Here is a 20,024-nt window from a genome sequence, read left to right as displayed (position 1 = left end):
CACATCGTCTTAGTGACAAAACAGGGCTCATTAGCTCCTTACCAGCCAGCGGAAGGATAACTTGCCGTTTTTTGCTTTTTTTTTTTTTTTCTTTTGTTGAATGTCTAAATCCAAAGTCTTGCTGGTTGTTTCTTGTAATCAATTATTAAATCTCAAATCAATAGCTACATGAGCGATCGCCAGTGAGGCATTACCTGACTGATGGGGCAGCACTCCCCAAATGAGACAGAACTGAAAGTGTACCCAAGTGCTACACAATCATGAGAATACGGAGTTAACCTGATGGACATGGCAATGGTTTAACATGATGGTGTGTATTTCCAAACAAAGCATCCCAGCACCATTCATTAAGAGTCAGGTTTCGTTTTCCAATGAACATGACGCCAAATTATTTCAGGTAGAAGCTGTTCAAACTCCGTCCCCATCCAAGGACCAAACCCACCCACCCACACTGCGTTAAAATAAAAAAGAGCAAACTTTGAGGATAAAGCCATGGGCGTGCACAGAGCACTCACGTACATGCAGCAAGCAAACAGGCTGGCAGGCACTGGCGGCCACTGCGGAGTCAGAGAGAAAGCAGAGTGAGGGCAGGACAGGGAGAGGGAAGGTGCACCGTAACTCACATACAGGGACACAGGAAGAAGAGACTGGAGGACAAGAGGCCACGCAGAAAGGTCAGAGCCCAGCATGCACAATCAGATTTTGACTCCCAGCCCTGTGAGACCACAAGCAGCACAGCCCAGCCCGCTGCAGACTCCCCTGCACTGCGTCCCTCTGTCAAGCACTGCTCTCAGGGTGCTCCTGGGGCCATGCCCAGCCCCACCAATGCTGTGTCTCCCTTGATGTGTCCTGCAGAGGCAGTGCCTGTGGGCGCTGCAGCCACCTCTCCCTGGGGAAGCCAGCAGCCGACCATCCCCTGCTCCCCTGCAGGCAGTACAGGGGAGATGCACTTCCAAAGGGTCTGGGGGCTCTCTCGGCAGCCCTTTGCAGGGCAAAGAGAATGCCTTGAGTCCCTTCAGAAGTGCCTCTTCCCTGCCCTACCCACAGAGGAGCAGCAGAGGTGGCTAGCATGTCCATGTGCCTAGGGAAGGGATGAATGGCAAGGAAAACTCTCCTGCAGATCAAACCATCCAGGACGGTGGCCAGGCTGCAGCGTTGCCGACCTGGACATGGGCCGTGCCTCTTGCACACTGCAGCACGCCCAGAAGCTGTGCAGGGCCTCAGCTATCAAGCCTGGCAACAGATGAGCGGTTAAACAGGCCTCTGCGGTGTATTTCTGCAACCCAGAAACAGCTGAGCCGGCCTCCCCTCATTAGCACACCAGCAGAGCTGCTAAGATGGGCTCATTGCTCCATGCCGGAGAGCCACAGTGCCCAAGGCACCACAGCTGCTAAAAATGGATGCCACGTGTAGGGGTCAGCTCTCAACACAGGAGGTAGGAGGGGGTCAGGGCAATGCCTTCAGTGAGAGATCTGGCCCAGACGATACTCTGGCAGGAGCCTGCGTGAAGGAAGGGATGGGCTCCATCAGTCTCCCATCCTCTTGGGGGATAATTGGCAGCATCTCGTCCCAGTCAGTACAGAGGGAGAAGGGGAGATGCTGTCAGTTAGCATTAGTGAGAGCTGGCAGAGCTCTCACAGCAGCTTGCAGAGCACCATCAACACGTTCCTCAGGCTCAAGCCAATGATTTAAGTTGCTTGCTTTTCTAGCATAAGAGTCTGGTAATAATTCAAATCAGTATAACTCCTCAAAAAGCAGCATTCTTAGAATTTCTGTCCAATTTACAAGTCAAATCACATGGGCTAGCACAGCCCATGATGCTACCTTGAGTGCTCCAGAAATTTTTGTTGTTCTTCATTTATTGCAGCAATGAAATTTCCCTTTTTATTACAATTTTCTTGACAAGAATTTGCAATTTTTTTTTTAATCTTCTTTTTGGATAAAGATCAGAGAAGGTGGTTTGGAGGTTTTGCAAGAACAGCACAGGGAAAATTGCTGTGAATATTAAAATGATTTCAATGGACAATAGTATAATTCAGAGGTTTAGTTAAACCAGCAGACTGTCAAAAATGAGATTCATTGTCATTCATCCCAAGAATAGGCATCGTAAGGGCTCTGTGCCGCTCCACTATTCAGCACGCCTCCCAGTAGAGAGCATTCCCTGGGAAGTGAAGTGAAACTGCAGAGCGGTGAGCAGTGCAGCGCAACCTGAGCCTGTGCCCTGGATCCCACAGGACAGGGAGAAAGGACAGTGTGGAGACTGGTTCCCCACTCACTGGGGGGACCGTGGGGAGGAAGGAGGAGAATGGGCAACACAACAGCCACAAAGGTTGAGATACGTTAATAATTTAGCATGCATTAACATGCACATTCCTTGCCTTGAGAGGAAAGAGCATGAATCGATTGCCCGGCTCCTTTCACCACAGGAGTGGCTGTTTCTTAACTTCTCAGGTTCCCTCTGAGGGTGACGTTTCCCCCTTGGAGAACCAGGGACCCCCCCATTCCTCCCCCAAGAGTTGTAGGCTATGAGCTCTGGGTATGAGTGCTCAGGGCTCACAGGCCAGTGCTGTTAGCCCCTCTCTCGCATGCTGAGACATTGCTGGCATACAGCAAGGCTCTGCTGAAAACACAACGGTGCCGGGAGGACTGCTCATGCTTCCAAAACTGCATGGTGCTGCTACGGAAGGGGAAACCAAACTGCTATTCCTGCTGGCTGTCTTGGCCACAGTACAGCTGAGCAAAGGACAATGATCACACCCCTCCCTCTAGCTCGCAGAGATGCAGGGACCTTTACCTGTCTGCTCTTGCTTCTGGGTTTCCTTTTCACTGTGCCCAGCTGGCACCTAACTCTGGGCTCCAACTTCCCTCTCCCAACACCCCCATTGCAGGCTTGCTGGGTGCTGCCCCATGGCGATGTGCCCATGTTCTGCACACTTCTCCGCTCCTCTCTGGGGCAATCCCAGCTGCTGTGGTCCCAGCGGTCCTGCACCACGGTTCTTACATCCTCTCCCCTTTGCTCTTCCTCTGCATGAAGGAGCAGCAGTCTGAAGTCCCGTCGGCTCTGAAGGAGGACCAGAGCTGCCTGGGCTGTGCTGCTCCTCCCTGGCCCCCAGCACAGCAAAGGCAAGTTCAGAGGGCTCTGCTCTAACCTCCCAAGGGATGAATAGTAGAGAGTGATGCCGCAGCATGCCTTTGAGAAGGTGACACTGCCCAATTTCTTTACTCCAGCCAGGTAAGCTGGAGGATCCTTGGCGCACGGGGCATGCTCGCGCCCTTGCCACAACACTACCCTGCCCAAAGCTCACGCCTTCCTCAGGAACCACCTCCTGAGAGTCAGGAAGGAGTGGATTTAGGAGATATCCTCAAACATGATCATCGGTCTGCATGGTTTACTCATCTGTGGACACCTTTCATCTCTCCCTAGTGCTATCATTTTAAGGAAGGACTTCAAATGGAAAGGCAGTTGCTGGAGTCTCACAATCTATTGACAGAATCAACAGCAGGAGAGGAAAAATTGGAACCAGAAAAAATGCATTTACAGTCTAATCTTGTGCTCAAACAATGCTGTACTATTTATGCTCCCAATGCATCCTTGAGTGCTGACATTTTATAGACAATTTCCAAAACAGGGCCTTGCCATTTTTGGATTATATTTCAGCTATAACTTTTAGGTCTAATTATTTGCGCTGACAACCCCATATAAAAGAGGATATATCATTACAGTGGTGCAGCACTGGAGACACATCAGCATTCAGCATGCTGACATACTAATAGCAAAGTAAGGGAGAGCAAGATTGTGGAGCTATGCAATTTGCATTCACTCTCCGAAATTTCTCTGATGAAAATAACACAACATTAAGGAGGGGAATAAGAGAAAAGATCCACTGTATCAAGATAAAATAACTCGTTAATAAATAACCTTGTAGCAGCCACAGAGCAATAATTAAATGCATGGGTGAGCGGTACACAGTTTTAAGTAAAGCTGGAAAAATGTAAGATGTAATTATCAGTGCCAAACAAATTATAAGCACGGCAAATCCCAATGGAATATTTAGAAACTAATTTTTGGCTCCACATTAAATATTTGTGTATGTGGGTATTTTTGGTGGGGCAGGAAGGAGGGGTCGACACAAAGAATGAGAAATATCCGCTCCCGCTGGCTTATATCCATTCTCAGCTGCCTCCCCTCAGCTAAACCATGCGGCTAAAACGTTTAAGTGCCCTGTCGAAGGTTTATTCTCCAGAGGTGCCTGAGCCATCACAGCGGTGCTCCAAATTCACTGAAATCTGGGAGGCTTTGGGCCTTGGCTTTAATTTCTTCTCTTTTCTTCTTTGGTCTCATTTTTCATCATTGTCTTGGGCTCAGGTAATTTTATCCTCTACAAAATCTATTTTTAGAGGGTAAACAACAAGGGCCTCGTGCCTCAGTACAATCTAAATGAGAGCACGTTCCAGGGAGAGAAACGGGAGCGAAGTCAGTGTACTGGAACAACTGCTATGACAACTTGTTAAAACTTGTTCCAGTGATGATTATAAGATCAACTCATGTAGCTGCCTGACGGCATGTGTGAGAGGAGTGAGGGTCTCTTCCCCATGCCACCTGGGAGCAGCGCCAGGCTGGAGAGTTGCTGCAAGCATCCCTCTCCTCCAGCACAAGTGGAGGGACGGACCCACACAGTACCTGTTCGGTGAAAGAGTCATCTCTGGAAACTAGCTCAGGACTTCTGCCAAAAACACCAGCTTTCCTCAGCATGAAATCATGAGTACCTAAAGCTAGGTCCGGAGCTAGATTTAATTTAAAAGCTGGAGTCGCCTTTTGCTACTGTCCTTTATTCACCTCTGGCTCTCTGAGGGCAGTGGGACAGAGTGGGGCAAAGCACAAATCAGGTTTTGCTGAGTGGCTACGAGCTCCCGCGCACGTCACCACGGGGCTCCCTGAGCCATCCCAGGTAAGGATGGGGCCACTGCCAGAGCTCCCTGCTCTCCTGACAGCAAGAGAAAGACCCAGCCCCAGGGAAGAAAGGAGAGGCAGACCTGCTCATGCAAACGGCCCTTGTCCGAGCATGGAGAAATCGTCATCCCCAGAGTGGGGACTGCCAAGGAGCAAGGAAGCTGCCTCAGCACGAGGGCCGTGCATCTCTCATCCACCTGCCCCTGCTGCCCCATGGCAAGGGAGGGCAGCATGGTGGGGTCTTCTCCAGCTGAGATGAAAAGTAAGCTTTTCACCTCTAGAGAAAGTTAGAACTTTTAAAGCTACAGGAGGAATTGAGGAACCCACTCTCGCTAGCAGCTCATGAGGGGACTGGAGATCATTCTGATCCCTGCTTCCAAAGACTGCTCTTGACCTCCAGCCAGAAAGCAGCAGCAATTTAGAGGTATTAGACTGGCACCTAGCACAGGTAATGGGTTAGAGAAGGACCCCACATACAGTAGCATGCATTTCTTCCCACCCTAGCTTTGAACAAAACCGCCCTGGCTGGTATTTGCATGCAAAATATATTCTGTGCATTTTAAATCTCAAGCAACAAAGGCATGCAAGCAAAGTATCAATGCCATCACCAGAGTCACAGCGAACAGTAAGCAGATTTCACCAGGCACACTGTGGCTGTGCCTGGAAGGGAGCCAGAGTCTGTAGGGCCCCCTCCCCTTTTGGGGATGGCTCTCCTCTATCTACTGGAAAAGTCCCATCTGACGTGGCGTACTGTAGATGGATAAGAAGTGAAAAGGACCAACCTTCTCGCTGATCTGAGAGATGAAAGTTTGTTTTGTTTGATGGCAGAGTGCGATGAAGATGAGGAGGGAATAAAAAAAGACAAGGAAAAACACAGAGAGTAAAAACAGGCCAAAGCTTCATCTGTCCGCACACCACTGAAACGACAAGACAAGACTACAGAGGTCAGCCATGACTTCCCACCATGCACACCCAACACGCCATGTTGTGAACAAGACAGCGCCACACTTCCGCCGCTCTGGCCTGGACCAGGGCTGACCCCTCCGCTGCCCTGACCTGCCCACTGCTCGTGGAGGCAGGGCGGAGGGGACCGCATGTCCCACACGTACTCACATGGAGGGTGCTTCAGAGGCAGCCCCACGCTGGGGCAGATGCTGGAAGCACAGACACATTTACATGTGCAAAACACACACACACGTGCACAGAGCAAGGGACTTCAGCCATCACACAGACTGATGTTCTCCCACGCACCCACTCCAGCTATAAAGATGATGGCAAAGGCACTTCAAACCCATCGACCACACACTGGGAAGAGCATATATGCAGATCCGAATTTTATCAAGTATGAAAGAAATGTTCCAAGTGGTGAATGGAAAATCTTCTACCATGAAGAGCGGCTCCCCCTCTCCAAACAAAGAGCTAAATGCAGCAGAGAGGTATTAGGCAAGTGACAGACATGCGCAGTCTCAGCCGGGCTCAGTTTCGGGAGAGCCTTATCGGTACACTGTGCTGCAAGCGAGAGATGGACAAGAAATCAGAAGGACAAAAACACCCAGAGAGAATTGAGCAGGTCCCAGTTTTTGTTCCTGCGGGAGAGACAGTAGAAGGTTAGTTGCATTTTCCTTATAGACAAAGGAGATCTTATTTCTCTAGCAGGAGTGACCTCACTCCAGCTACAGATCTGTGGCGTATCAGCTGTAATCGAACCCTCGCTGAGAGAATACAGAAGTGTATTTGATAGTTAAAGACTGCTTATGAGTCACATTTTTGATGGGGGAAGGAGAAGGTGGGGGGAGGAATCTGCTTTCCAGCAAAAACACTGCAAATTAGAGAACAGCATGTGGCATTATACAGTGCAACAGTACAGTCAGCCATTTCCAGCGATTAGAGGACAGGATTTTAACCAACACTGACACGCTACAGACCAGGCAACAAACTGCCAATAACAGCTACAATAGTGGCCTACGAAGTGTAATGGAGCTTGCAGGAGAACAGCAAAACAGTTGTTTACATTTCTTCCAATTGAACTGATATCAGGGGACCAGAACCAGCCAACTCAGAGCTTAACTGGCCCTTAAGCGAGGGCCACATCCAGCAAGGACCCCCCACCCGGACATCCTCAAAACAAACACTCCTAGCTTAAGGTCCAGGTTTCCTCTGGCCTGCGTCAGACAGGGGATTTAACCTCCTGGTCCACAAAACGTTAACATAAGGCTCATTTAATCCTGTGAGACCCTGTGATGGGAGGGAACCTCTTTATTGCCGCTCCCAAGCCACCACTTTATTTCCTAATCTAATGGAGCGTATCACATCTGCATGGCCTCAGCAGACAGCAAGGGGCTTCTGCCTTCTGCTCAGCTCTTCCCAACAGGGAGGATTTGTTTCCTGCCCTTGCCTGGGAAGCACAGCGCTTCTGGCAAACGAGGCGTACCCGTGAATGGCTGCATTTCTGGACAGCAGCACTAACACGGCAAGAGGGCAACACAAACTCCAAGCGCTGCAAACGTGGACCAGCCTGCTGCACCTGTTGGGACTGTGCAACTGAACGGCAAGAGGCTGGTGAAGGGTGTAAGACTGGGGCATGATGCTGAAACAGCTACGGGAGTACTCAATCCTGCTGCAGAAGCGAAGCAGCCGTAGAGCCTACGCCTTGCCATACCAAGGGGACTCATTGTGGTGCCACTTGGCCTGCCCACAGTCAGGGAGAGGGGTGCTGCTGCAGCTGGGGAACAGCCAGGAGCTTTGTTTTGGGAAGCCTGGCAGGGATCGCACTGCATCAGTGTGCATGGACAGGAGTAGGCTCCAGCAGCTGCCTTCCCCACGTGTTGACACTTCAGATTAGAATTGGAAAGGTGAGGAGACACATGTGAAACACGTTAATTCAAACAGATTAATTTCTGGTCTGTCAAACAGGAACAAGTTTGGGGCCTGCTATTTGTCACTAATTGCTGGATTATCTCTTAATCTCTTATTATATTAGTGGCTTATGGGGAATAAAAACCAATAGCAGGTTATATTGGCACAGCTGTAAGGCAAGAGGGAACACCTGGGCAGAAAGTTCTCTCTCCTTTCCCTTTACTTAATGCTTAAACAACTGCTGCTTTATCTGAGATAAACCTGATAAATGGTAAATTGAAAGTTTCATCTCCTTACAGATCCCATTCACATTCTCCCTTATCTCCAGTTCTCTACCCATGTCACTCCTAAACTAAGAAACGTGTTTTACCAACAGGCTTTCTGCTTTTTTACAAAACAAATGACTCTGAGAAGTGACAGCAAATAACATCTGCCCCCCATGCAGGGACAGAGGATTTAAGGCTGGAGTTACCCAGAGTATCCCCTGTGCCGAATACCACGGCTCACTAGGCATGCTGCTGTGTTCCCACGAACCTGAGCTGCCTGGCAGCTAACTTGAACATGCCAGTCTATGTGCGAGACAAAGCAAGTCAAGTCGGGGCAGAAATGCCACCAGAGGATAGCAAACAGGGCTCCTTTTGAGATCCAAGTTGAAACAGCAAAGAAGCAAAGAGCGAGGCCGTATCAGAGATGCGTCTGCCAGTCCTGACTGTCAGATGGCTCCAGTGCTCTGTAGGCAGAAACTCCCATGCTGATTGAATTTGGCTTTTACCCTGCCACAGACATGCTTGTCTTATGCAGCAGCAGCAATACTCTAACCACAGCAGCTTGTTGCAGAAAGAATGAATTTTGGCTTACGGGAGGCTCTGCTTTTGTATATTCTTGGGCATTAGCTCCCTGAAACAAGGCAGGGGGCTGTGGCCAGGATACAAATGCACAGGTCTGAGAGTTTAGATCACTAGCTCAAACAAAGGAACACATTTCTAAAGCTTTTCAGGGTGGGAAGCTAATACTTTCCTGAAAGCAACAAGAAAGTTCATTATCCCAATTGGCTCTGCAATTCTGCTGGGAACTGCCAGCATCTGCCCTGTGCTGAAAACCCTCTGGTGCTACGCAAGGCATTAATATAAAGGCACCCAGACACTTTGGAATCCAAAAGACAGAGAGGTTAACAAAAACCCAGAGGGGGATGAACCTGTTCCTGCTTATCTCCAAAAGCACATCTTGTGTCTCAAGGACTCCACATAAATCAAATTTTATCCTTTACAGCTTTTAGAGGTACAGAGGAACAAAAGGACAGATTGTCTTTTTTACGCCAGATTACATGAGAATAAGACAACCTCCCATTATATGCGATGAACAATGTTCTCATGCCACAGTGATGAGTATATTCCATCCTAGAGAGACAGACAGGATGCTCAGGGTGCCCAACCACCCTTTCCCATTCATAGTGCACACACATGCATGCATGAATTCAATTAAGAGCAGAAAATCTCAGAGCACCAGAGATGGATTTCCTAACCCTTTGTGCAAGTGGATATGGAAGGGGAGGGAACGGACATTTAGTCAGCACAGATATGCAGGCCTAATTGTTCCACAGACGCCTATGCAGGTCATGTGGGGAGGAGGGGGAAATAGGTTTCCAAGTCCATTTATGTTGCATTATCATGCACTGAGCCACCAGCCACTCTCCTATTTTCCATAAAGGTCATTTTACAAATAATCAGACCTGAGCCTCACATTGCACTTTCAACCATCAAAGGACTTTGCAAGGAATAAAACTGTTAAGCTTATTTAGCTGAGTTCTATAAAGCACACTGAAATCTTTAGCTGAAATGTGCTAGCAGAAGGACAAAGAACTATTATTTATTAAACCATGATCATTATAATCATTACAGCGTAGCAAAGTGCTCACAGAAACACTGACGGTGAACACACTTCACCCCAGGAGAAAACATGACAAAAATATTCAAAGTAGTATATGGGAAAGAGAAAACTTGGCAGAAGCCTCTACATGCCTCTCCGTCCCTGAAGCCTGCCAGCTCCAGTATGGGGATACACAGTCCCAGCAGCACGAGCCACAGTGCTGACACAGCAGCAAACGTCTGCTGGTGCCGAGTGCCGTGCAGCTAGTGCCGTGCAGCTCCGGCCGTGCTGCTGGCTGCCTTCACCCCGATTCTGCTTACGACCAGCCAAGCTGCATCTGCCCAAACTACAGCTGCTCTGACTTTGGCTGTAGCAGTAGCTTCAGCGTGGAGCAGCACCCCAAGGCCAGAGGAAATGGAAATTAAAAATACTGAAATCCCATAAAAAGGAGTGCACTTTCTTCATCAAAGGGTCACTGCTCTCTGTTGCACTGTTCTACTGCAGCATTGTCTTGAGGTCAGGACTGTACAGAGTGTACACATGGCCCTTCAGGCCCGTCGCCCCTCTCAGCCATGTACCAACTGCTGAGGGGTAGTTACTCTGCAGCCTCTATCGCAGCCTGGTTTTGCTTCTTCTGATGGTCCAGGGCAGACGTCTGTCTGAAGCAGCAGTCTGGGTCATCCAGTCTGATTCAACTGCCTGTTCCTGTTCCCTGTCATCCAGGCATCTCCCTCACAAGTCTCTCCAGTCTCTGCTTGTCTGTGATCGCTGCCAGGCCCTCAGGCACCAGCAGTGCGCCCCTCTGGTCAAGTAATGTCACCCCATCAACCCTGATGAAAGGCAGGTTTAAAGAAGCACATTGCCAGAAGTGTGCATATAGCTGGACTGTAAACAAACGTATCCCCCATTATTTAGCCATTTTTCAGACACGGCCAGTTTTGGTCGCTGACTGTTTGACCACTGTCCTCGGCTTCAACTCTTCTCCTGGCAATACCCTCAAGCTTTGACTGCTGTTGCTATTTTAGCTGTTTTAATATTACATAAGCAGAAAATGTCCTTTTTAAAGGCTTCAAATCTTGTTGCTCCAGGCCTATGTCAGTCATTCAGAATTATTATTATTTACACAAGTTCCCCACTGCAGTAAGCATCACATAGCTGCAAGTAGCCATTTCGGTGAGCTCGCTCTGAGCCTAAGCCACCACCACATCCCCAAGTGTAAAAACCCTGCAGAGGCCAGAGAATGACTGCTAAGGACAGAGCCACAGTCCTAATTTCATTGGGGGTGATGGCTCCTTAGTTAAACTTGGCAAATCAAACTTCAGATTCCAAGCAAGTTTCCCTGATGCCAAACGAAAAACTAGCCTGGCCTTTCAAAAAGCAGATCAAGAAAGCACAGATTTTTGCAATAACACATTTCTATTTACTACAGTCTGATTTACTAGTTTGCGATTTGGGGACAGAGGAGACAATTCAGTTTTAAATGGTCTTTTTTTAAAAGCAGCTGTGCAGCTGCTTCTCTATAGTATGTGTAACATTTTGGACCAGGGAACTTGCCCCACTGGACCGTGCCTTGAAGACATGAAAAGCAGCACTTAAGAAGTGAAAACTAAGCAGCAGATTTCTCATTTGATGGGAAGTATGCAGCCAGTGCTCCAATAAATACTATTCTAATAGCACCTGCATTGCTTACTGCTGTAAGCAGCACTAGGGAACACACCTAGTGAACTCCACAGTGTATTAATATGGATATTCTTTTACATAGTCTTCCTCCTCATCTGCTTCACTGAAGTAGAAAAAAATAATGCCATGTGTAAAGAAAGAGAAGGGCAGAAAAAACCTTTCATACAGGGAAAGAGTCAAGTAACAGTGCCGCTATTGAGGGGAGCACCACACAAGCCACCACCTTCACAGGCATTTCATAGGGCAAGAGTTTTGTCTGAAAACTCCTTTTTGTGAAGATGTCCCAGAATCTGTAGACAAATGAAGAGTGAAATGTGTTCATAAAAAAACAATAGTGTAGGTGAATCAGTGCAATTATACCATATTCCCAGTAAGCATGACGAAATGACACCACCTTTTTTTTTTTCCACACTAGGTCCAATCTGCTTTCTACTCTTAAACCAATTTCTTGTATGTCTTCAATCAACTACTTGGATTTTTGCGGCTAAATTAGACAGTAAGCTCTCTGGATTAGAGGAATCACATTTTCCATACGTTTCTATTCCCTTCCCTTTTCCCTGCAGCACCATCAAGTCCCAAATCTAATCATTGTTAAGATGTACTGTGGTACACGTAACCATGGACCACAAATGGATGAGTGTTCCTTCATGGTGGAGTGACAACATCCAGATCAGCACTGGCAAGCATGCTTGTGCTGACAGGGCAAGACAGGAATATGCCACTGTGGCCCCTTCGAAGTCCCTGCCATGCCCCAGATAGCCACCTTACCCTGGCATGCTCCCTGCTCTTGCTTTCACTCTGTTCTTGCTCCTCTGATGGTCTGGATGTTGTCTGCAACCCTCCATGCGCAACCAACCTGAAGCACAGCAGTGGGAGGCAGTCAGCTCCCAGCGCTGGTCCCCAGCCCCATCCCAGCTCTGCAGCAGCAGACAGATAGACCTGTCAGTCCAGAAGCAGAAGGCTTATGAGGGTTGCTTTCCAGCACACTTAGTAAGATGAAAATAATAGCTTCAAGGAAAATGCATCCATTTTCCTTTACAAATCCCTGGTGTGGAAATGTTTTAACTTTTAATGAAGTCCATCTGTGCATAAGTGCCAACTCTAAAGGATTCACAGAGAAAAGACGCTGGTGTAGCCTGCTCCTTCCTCCTCCTGTTCTTTCATTGACATAGGAAGCCCTGAGCAGTGCCTGGATATTCTTTCTCAGCACCCAGTATCTTCCTTTGTTAGACTGAAAATTATGATAAAGATGCTAATGAGACTGTGCTTTCTAACACAGTACACCCACAGAGGATTACCTGGGAGGCTAGGAAAGGGGAGGACATGATCAAAAATATAAACCTCAAGAGTCAAGAGACAAACAAACATTTGAACTATTAAAAAAACAACAGGCTGTAAATGAGAACAGGCACAAGCAGTCCCGAGAACTACACAGGGTGGAAATTAGTACTGCTGCTCAGTGCTCCACCACGCTTACTGAGAAAGTGGACAACTTCTTGGGTATTCACTGCAATGAGGTCAATCATTATGAAACCACCATGCAGTGGCGGTGCAGCTGACACAATTTCACCTGTAATTTAGCATTAATTAATGTCTTCTATAGTAAAGATGCAGGCACTTCCTGAAGACCCTACTAGAAGTCACTGATCTGCCTAATGACAACACTGTAGGACTATTGCAAGAAGAAAAAAACAGGGGTTCTTTTATTCTGCATCCCAGAAAAATATTTTCATTTTTTCCTTGCTTGCTACAGAAATAAAATACCATTCTTGATTTGACTTTTTGAAGTCATTAACTAGTATAGTAACAATATGGTATTTTTTATGCAAAATATTTGCTATCAGAAACTGTAAGCACAAATACCATCTACGACCTAGTACACACAGTGAATTTCATCTGGTAATAATTTATGGGGTATCCTGTCTTAAATATACAGCAGGACTTTATCAGGATCACACAGGTTGGAGACTAACACTGTAAAGATTATGTGCAATAAAAAGGCTTCTTGCAAAAATTTATGTGTAAGAAAATGACAGTTAACAGCAAAGCATATGTCTAAGAACATGTTTGCTTCGGTGAACGTCAGGATCCTCTCACATGTGCAGACCATCCACGGCCCGTGCCCAGCCCAAACAGGACAGATGAACCTTGCTGAGCAGCAAGCCAAGTGTAAAATTCAGTACACTTCTCAGTCCTACAGGATTCACTTGCTAAATAAAGAGTGTTCATTAGTAAGAAATCAGAAAGTGTTAAGAGGAGGTTTTTCTACCTCTTGAAGCTCCTGTGCCTCAGAACACTGAGACTCTGAGCATGTCACAGGAAGCAAAAGCATCCCAAATACGGCAGCAAAATGGCTGTGTATCCACACAAACCTAAGCAACAACAGCCAGCCTGGTAACTAGGATCCTTCCCCTCAGAGTGCAAAGTGACAATCCCAGATGAGTTTTAGCACAGCTTGCCTGAAAAATGAACTTAAAAGAACACAGGGAGTTCAAAATCATCCATAATTACATCGTGAGAGTGAAATGAGTGATTCCACTGCATAGATATAGCTTCATCTTCTGAATATGCTTAATTGGATACTTCAGTCTTCCAAAGACTCTTATAATCCAAATTACACTGCAAAATAAAAAAGCCGTCCCCCAGAAGAAGCAAAGAAAACAATGCCAGAAGCCACCCCTAGAAGCAAACACACAGCATGTGAAGACTTAATCATTCTCATGTCCTCTTTCCATACTAACCAATGTACAGCTTTAAGATTGTATTTTCTTTCTTCAAAAGAGAGGAAGGAAGAAATGAAGATGAGATTTTATTATTAGACAGTTGATTTACTAAGTGGAAATAAAATCTGGTTCTAACTTCCTAAGAAACAATGGGTTGCAGCAGCACAAGAATCTTCTTTCTCTTCTTGGGAAAATCCATAACTTCATTTCCCAGCTGGTTCCTGACCAGTGGCTCTGGTTATACAGTGTCATATGAAGCAGCACATTTTTTTCTTGCTGAAATTAATGGAAAGTGTACAGGGAATTTAGCCCTTGCTCCTCTCCAAGATAACTCAAACATCTTTAATGTAGAGAAAGAGAGAGAGACTATCCTAATGTAAAACCTAGTTATTCTGGTACGTTGAAAACAGTTTTAAATCGGCAACATAGCATAACCATTAGAAAAATCACTTTACATGAATTGCGGCTAATTTCCAGCAGGTTCCCAGTGTGAGCCATTAATACCCAGAGGCTCAATCACTGATGCATATAAAATGGATTAGGACAACTCCAAAAAGCTGTTCAGTTTTTAAAGATACACATTCCACAGCAGAGGCCTAAATATCAGCTCACCTATAGCTGAGCACCTCTCGCTCATTAGAGTATGACTGGTTTTAAACTACTCCACCAAAGGTCAGTTTATACTAAGAGGATTAAGTACCCAATTAAAATAACTATGACACAAAGTTAAGGAGTTCAAGGGAGAAAGAAATTCCAATTCTGCCCATATTCCAGCATTTTACATAACACCATATAAACAGCAGAAACAGATTTCCAGAAACAAATGTGAGTCAAACCCAATGTGGATCAAAGATCTTGCCATTTTTTGAGCAAAAGGCCATGTGACACAAACCACAAAGTGCGATCAGGGCACTAAGACAGGGAACATACTCTTTCACTGAAAGCCATGGAGCCTTTTGGGCAGGAGGAGAGTGATCTCCTTGGGTGGAAGCTTCTCTTACCTCGAACATAAAGGTTCGCTGGGGCAGAGTAGCGGGTTCCTGCGCTGTTGGTTGCAACACATTCATATTTGCCTTGGTCTGACTCCTCGCTGTTCTCTATTTGCAGAGCTCCTGTACACAAACAAGATGACACAGACAATTCAGGTCATGGCAAATCTGGTAAGTGAACAGCCAGTCTCCGAAAAGGAAGGCCATGCCCCACGCTTTTAAAGCATCTTCCTGGATAGATATATTGTGATGTTGTTCCCTGGACCCACAGGGTACCAGCATGCAGCCAAAAGGTACCCAGTTTGCTGTTAGAAGATTGTGAAATTGATTATTGTTATTTTTTTAATGTACAGGGAACCAGTTACTGATGTATTTCCAACCACCCCAACCACTTATATTCATTGCTTCAATAAAGGAAAAAAACATACACATACACACATATTAATTACAGCTTTGTATGGGATTCCTGGCTAATAAAAGGACCTTTAATAAGCCTTTAATCAAAACAGCCAAGCACAAAGCACACTAACTGTAGCTGTTTGTTTCTTATCTGATGCACGCAAAGCCTAGCAAATGCTCAACAAATTGCAACCTTCCTGCAGAAACTGGCAGATTCCCATCTCGCCCACCTCAGCACCCCTCCTTCCAACAGACAGCCCCTTTTGAGAAAACACTTCGCCTTTTGTCAGCTTTCTCCACATCAGTGATCTCCTCATCCTTTCAGGTTTCATTATACATGATACAAAAAGATTAGAAACTCGGTCTGAGACATCAAAGATATACACCAATGCAATCCACCCATTTTGCCACACGGCGCTCACGTGAAAGCCACCCTCCTTTGTCCTGGCAGTGCCTGCTCCTCCAGCTTTGGGTCAGGAATAGCCGCTTAGCCCGGACTGCAGGTCCTTGGGACGCGATCTGATCCCATCGCCAAAGTGCGAGATGCACGAGGGGCACATCTAAAGAACTGGAATAACCACCAGAGCACAGAGAGTAGCAATTTACATGGGGAACCTGTGCAGTGCCCATGACGTGGAAGCGAGCGCTGGTCTGATGTGGTTTTCTCTCATCTCAGCCTATTACGCTGGTCTCCAGCACCACTTGGCTTGGCAGGCTGGTCCTTCATCCAGCTTCTTGCCTAGCATAGATGACTGCAAAACTGGTCACACCTAAACTCCCCAAACTGGGTCCCATATGCAGAATAAAAGACAGAGATGCAGAGAAAGAAAGAAGCAGGATGCATACGACAGCAAGCTGGCACCACAGGAGCGAACGGCCGTTGGCCAGACACTGGAGCGGCTGGTGCTCAGCCTGCTTCCCCCAGGCAATGTGCAAATAATTTTTAAAGTGCCTCCAAGTGCTCAGATTCTGCTGGTTAGGATTGCCTGTAAGAAGGGAACTCTTTTCACAAACCATATACTGAACTAAAAGAAAACATTAACCCCTTTGCTTGTAAGGATCTGAACTCATTTCTGCCTGCCACGGTTCAAAACGACCACTGAGAGCGGCACTGAGAATAGCTGGTGAAATTGCCTTCTCCCTTCTTGCTGGTTCAAGCTGCAGAGGTCAAACTCAGTTTTTCATATCATCAGAACAGAAGAAAAACTAATGTGAATCAACCACTGCCACCTACATTATTTAGAAGGATAAATTGAGACTGTAGCATAAGTCTATATGTCATGGGGAAAAATGAACTTCCCTGGGTTCTGCCATATAATAAAAATGATGTACAGAGCCCTCCCTATTGTTGCATTAGTGCTGGAAATGAGGCTTCAGCTAGACAGAGAAAGCTTGTTTGCAGAAGTCTTTCCTCCTACTAACAAAAGGAGCTGCCAGCTTTCCCTAGCCATGGCACTCCCTGGACACCCACAGGCCAAAGCCTACAGAGCACCGCTGCTTAATTCAGGGAGAACACTGAATTTCTACATGCTGTCTGGGAAAAACATCTTCCAGCAGACAGCAGCATGACAGGCAGTGGAGCAGGAGGAAAGCTTCCCAGCATTGATAACACACAGAGAATCAGAGAATCTAGAAATGGAAAAGACCTATTAGGTTATCTCGTGCATCCCTGGGGGCCAGGGCAGCATTGCTCCCTGTTGTAAATGTACTTGTGTTCTGTCCAATCCCATTTTAAATGTGCTGAGTGATAGGTTTTTCACCACTTCCTCAAGGAATTTATGCCACAGCCTAGTTATGCTCTCTGTCAGGAAGATTTTCCTGGAACTCACCATATACTATTGCCTTCTTAATTTCTCCTCATTACTTATGTGCTGCAGATTTCATTCTCAGTGCTTGCATCAGGCTTGGTTGGAAAAAGCTGTTTGCTGCAAAACATACCCAAACTTAAAAAAAAAAAAAAAATCCAACAAAAAAGAGTGGATGTCATCACCCTGAGGAAGTGCCTCTCTCTGATTTAGCCTGTAGTTAAATAGGGCCGAAAGCAGAGCCAGCTTCAGGTGACAGGCAGTGGTGTCTGTCTGGAAGAAAAGTAAGATCCCTAGATAATTCTACCATGAACCCGTACCTGTTTATATGCCCCTTTTAGCCATTTAATACATATCACTGGTATTTATACTTTTTCCACTTGCGATCACCATGCCTCTTAAATGTTGGTTGGTCAAACTATTTTTTATCCCTAGGGACCTCAACGCCAGTGCTGGAGAGAGAAGAGGAAAACATAAGAGGATGAAGAAAATGAAGGCAGAGGGGAGTTGCAGATTACATGCTATTATTGCCTGCCAGTTCTGCAGCCAGTATGGACCAATTTCTAGAATCATACTATAAACATGCAACTTCCTACAGACTGTTCAGGGACATCGGGCAAGGGATTCTGGTTTTGTCTGGGTTGGCACGACTATTCAAACTGCGGCACGTCAGGAGCAAGAGAAAACCCAGAAAGCCGAAGGAAGTTAATGTAAAACTCTCAACTGAACCAGAAAGAAATCAGTTACTGCAATTAATCATCATTAGACAAACGTAAAGATCCCCCAGTATAGCTGACAGCTAGCAGAGAGAGGAAGGATCATGGTAAACTGATGGCAGTCAGCAGGACTATAGGGCTTTTCCTGAAGGACAACCTACAACTAAATCATAGATACAGGAGAGTGCAGGGTATCTCAGGATACAGAGATTTATGAATAAAGTTAAGAAGCTCAGACATTGCTGGGATCAGAAAGCTGGAAACATAAATGCATCTGAGGCTTGGGAAAAAAATCCCAAGTGTAAAATGCTCCAGGCCCTAGTTCAGTCATCCCTAAGAAAGGCAATAGCTTCATCTCTTGGAGGGTTCAAGTCTAGGCTGGACAGGACACAAGGAACTACAAGAAAGGAAAAACAGAGTCCCAAGTAGCTCATTTCCCTGAAATTCATGGAAGCTGCATCCAAAAACCCTCAAAAGAGCAGTGAATTCTTTGCTTTGACAAGTGCAAAGGACCTGATTTCTATTCCTAGCCCTGTCAACATCTCATCTTGCAATCTTCTGCGCCTCTGCAAACCAGGGCTAGGAAGGCTGATTTACTTTTATTCATTACTTTGGGATTTATGTTGCACAAGTTGCTGAGTAAGGTCTTATTCACGCAGGATGTTACTGCAGACTCCTCATATGGACTCCTCGGGTGCTCCAGTGCCAGGTGCCTTGTTCTCATTTGCAAGGCTGAGTCCTAATGTGCAATCAGATAGCACGGCTTCAGTGGGTGCATGAGGACCGTCTACTACAGGATGTGCGTATGTGTACAGAGAGGAGCAGTGAACAGCTTGTTTGGGAGCTCTGCAGTGGTATGTGCACATCAGAGAGAAACCTCTCCCTCCTGAGCACCACTCGACCTCCCCTGTCTCCTCAACCACAGTGGGCTCCAGCAGAAGAGGGGCAGCCATTCCTCACCATGTTGCGATGTCACGTCGATCTCACTTGAGGCTCAGATCTGTTCCCGGTAACACATCTCAGCTTATCAGAGAGCTGACAGCTCCTCAGAAAAACCCCTGGCTGCTCTCCAGCGCCAGGGAGAATGGTGACAAGGCAGAGCTTTCTGGGGCTGTGGGCAGGAGCAGGCTCTGCTGACTGACAAGCATCCCTTATAGGTTCTTTACTCTGCGCTGGTATCTCCTTGCCAGTCCTTTCCCTCCTCTCCTAGTTTTTTTCTTTTGCTCTTTAAAACTTGGGCACAGACAGCAGCCCTGTTAGCGGCTCTCCAAGATACTTATCTATTCAAATATACTTGTGCTTAGGCAGAATCATTAGTTGCAGTGACAGTGGTTAAAAGAAGCATTTAAAAAGTGCACTGCACAGAGAGAGCATGGGGAAGGCAGATCCTGATAAGGGCTGCTTCTTGGCAGCACGGGGTACTGTTGTGCCATGGAGGGCTCGTCACTCTCTCCTGCAGGTGACAAACCAAATGTAAAAAGCTCCGAGCTGCCATACAAATTGATCTCTCTGAAATCCTGCTCTGTAGCTCATCTTCTCCCAGAGAGCACTGCCCGGAACTAAACACAGCAACTCTTGGGGCAACACTCTTCCATATCTATTCAGGTTCGAGTTCTGTCCCCAGCAGTAGGAGCAGCTCTATTTCTCTACCAGGGAATTCACAGCTTCAGCCCCCCCTCCATCTCAGAGATGGAGACTGACCTTTTGCCCTGGTTATAAAATTATACATGGAATGAAATGCTCCCATAAGTATCCAGGAGTCAGGGGAACCAGACTGCAGTCACAGCACTCATCTAAGGAAAAGACTTGTAGTGCAAATGTTAATGAACCCAGCTACCTGACCAGGGCCCTTCCTTCTTAGGGAAGAGGTAAATTTTGCCCGCCCTGCACACTAGAGGACGTGAATACCCCAAACCCCTCCCTTCTCTTTCCCTCTGCCCCCCACCAGCTTCCTCCACAGAAACACTGCCTGACTTTTCCTGAAGCAGTATTCTTGGTCATCCCTTCAGCCAGTGCTCAGGTGTGGGTCCCAGTCCCCC

At 46.7% G+C, this 20,024-nt stretch overlaps 1 protein-coding gene across 5 annotated transcripts in view; it reads right to left on the bottom strand.

Moving 5' to 3' along the window:
- PTPRF (protein tyrosine phosphatase receptor type F) overlaps positions 1 to 20,024 on the bottom strand; it is a 390,558-nt gene that overhangs the window by 78,379 nt on the left and 292,155 nt on the right. For all 5 annotated transcript variants that reach the window (XM_054210595.1, XM_054210596.1, XM_054210597.1 and 2 more), the window contains one exon: positions 15,078 to 15,188. In XM_054210595.1, coding sequence (XP_054066570.1) covers positions 15,078 to 15,188 — 111 coding nt within the window. The remainder of the gene's footprint in view (positions 1 to 15,077; positions 15,189 to 20,024) is intronic.

Source organism: Rissa tridactyla, chromosome 8 (genome assembly GCF_028500815.1).
Source record: "Rissa tridactyla isolate bRisTri1 chromosome 8, bRisTri1.patW.cur.20221130, whole genome shotgun sequence".
NCBI lineage: Eukaryota > Metazoa > Chordata > Aves > Charadriiformes > Laridae > Rissa > Rissa tridactyla.
Note: the sequence above shows the minus strand (reverse complement) of the source record. Positions and strands in the feature narration are given on the sequence as shown.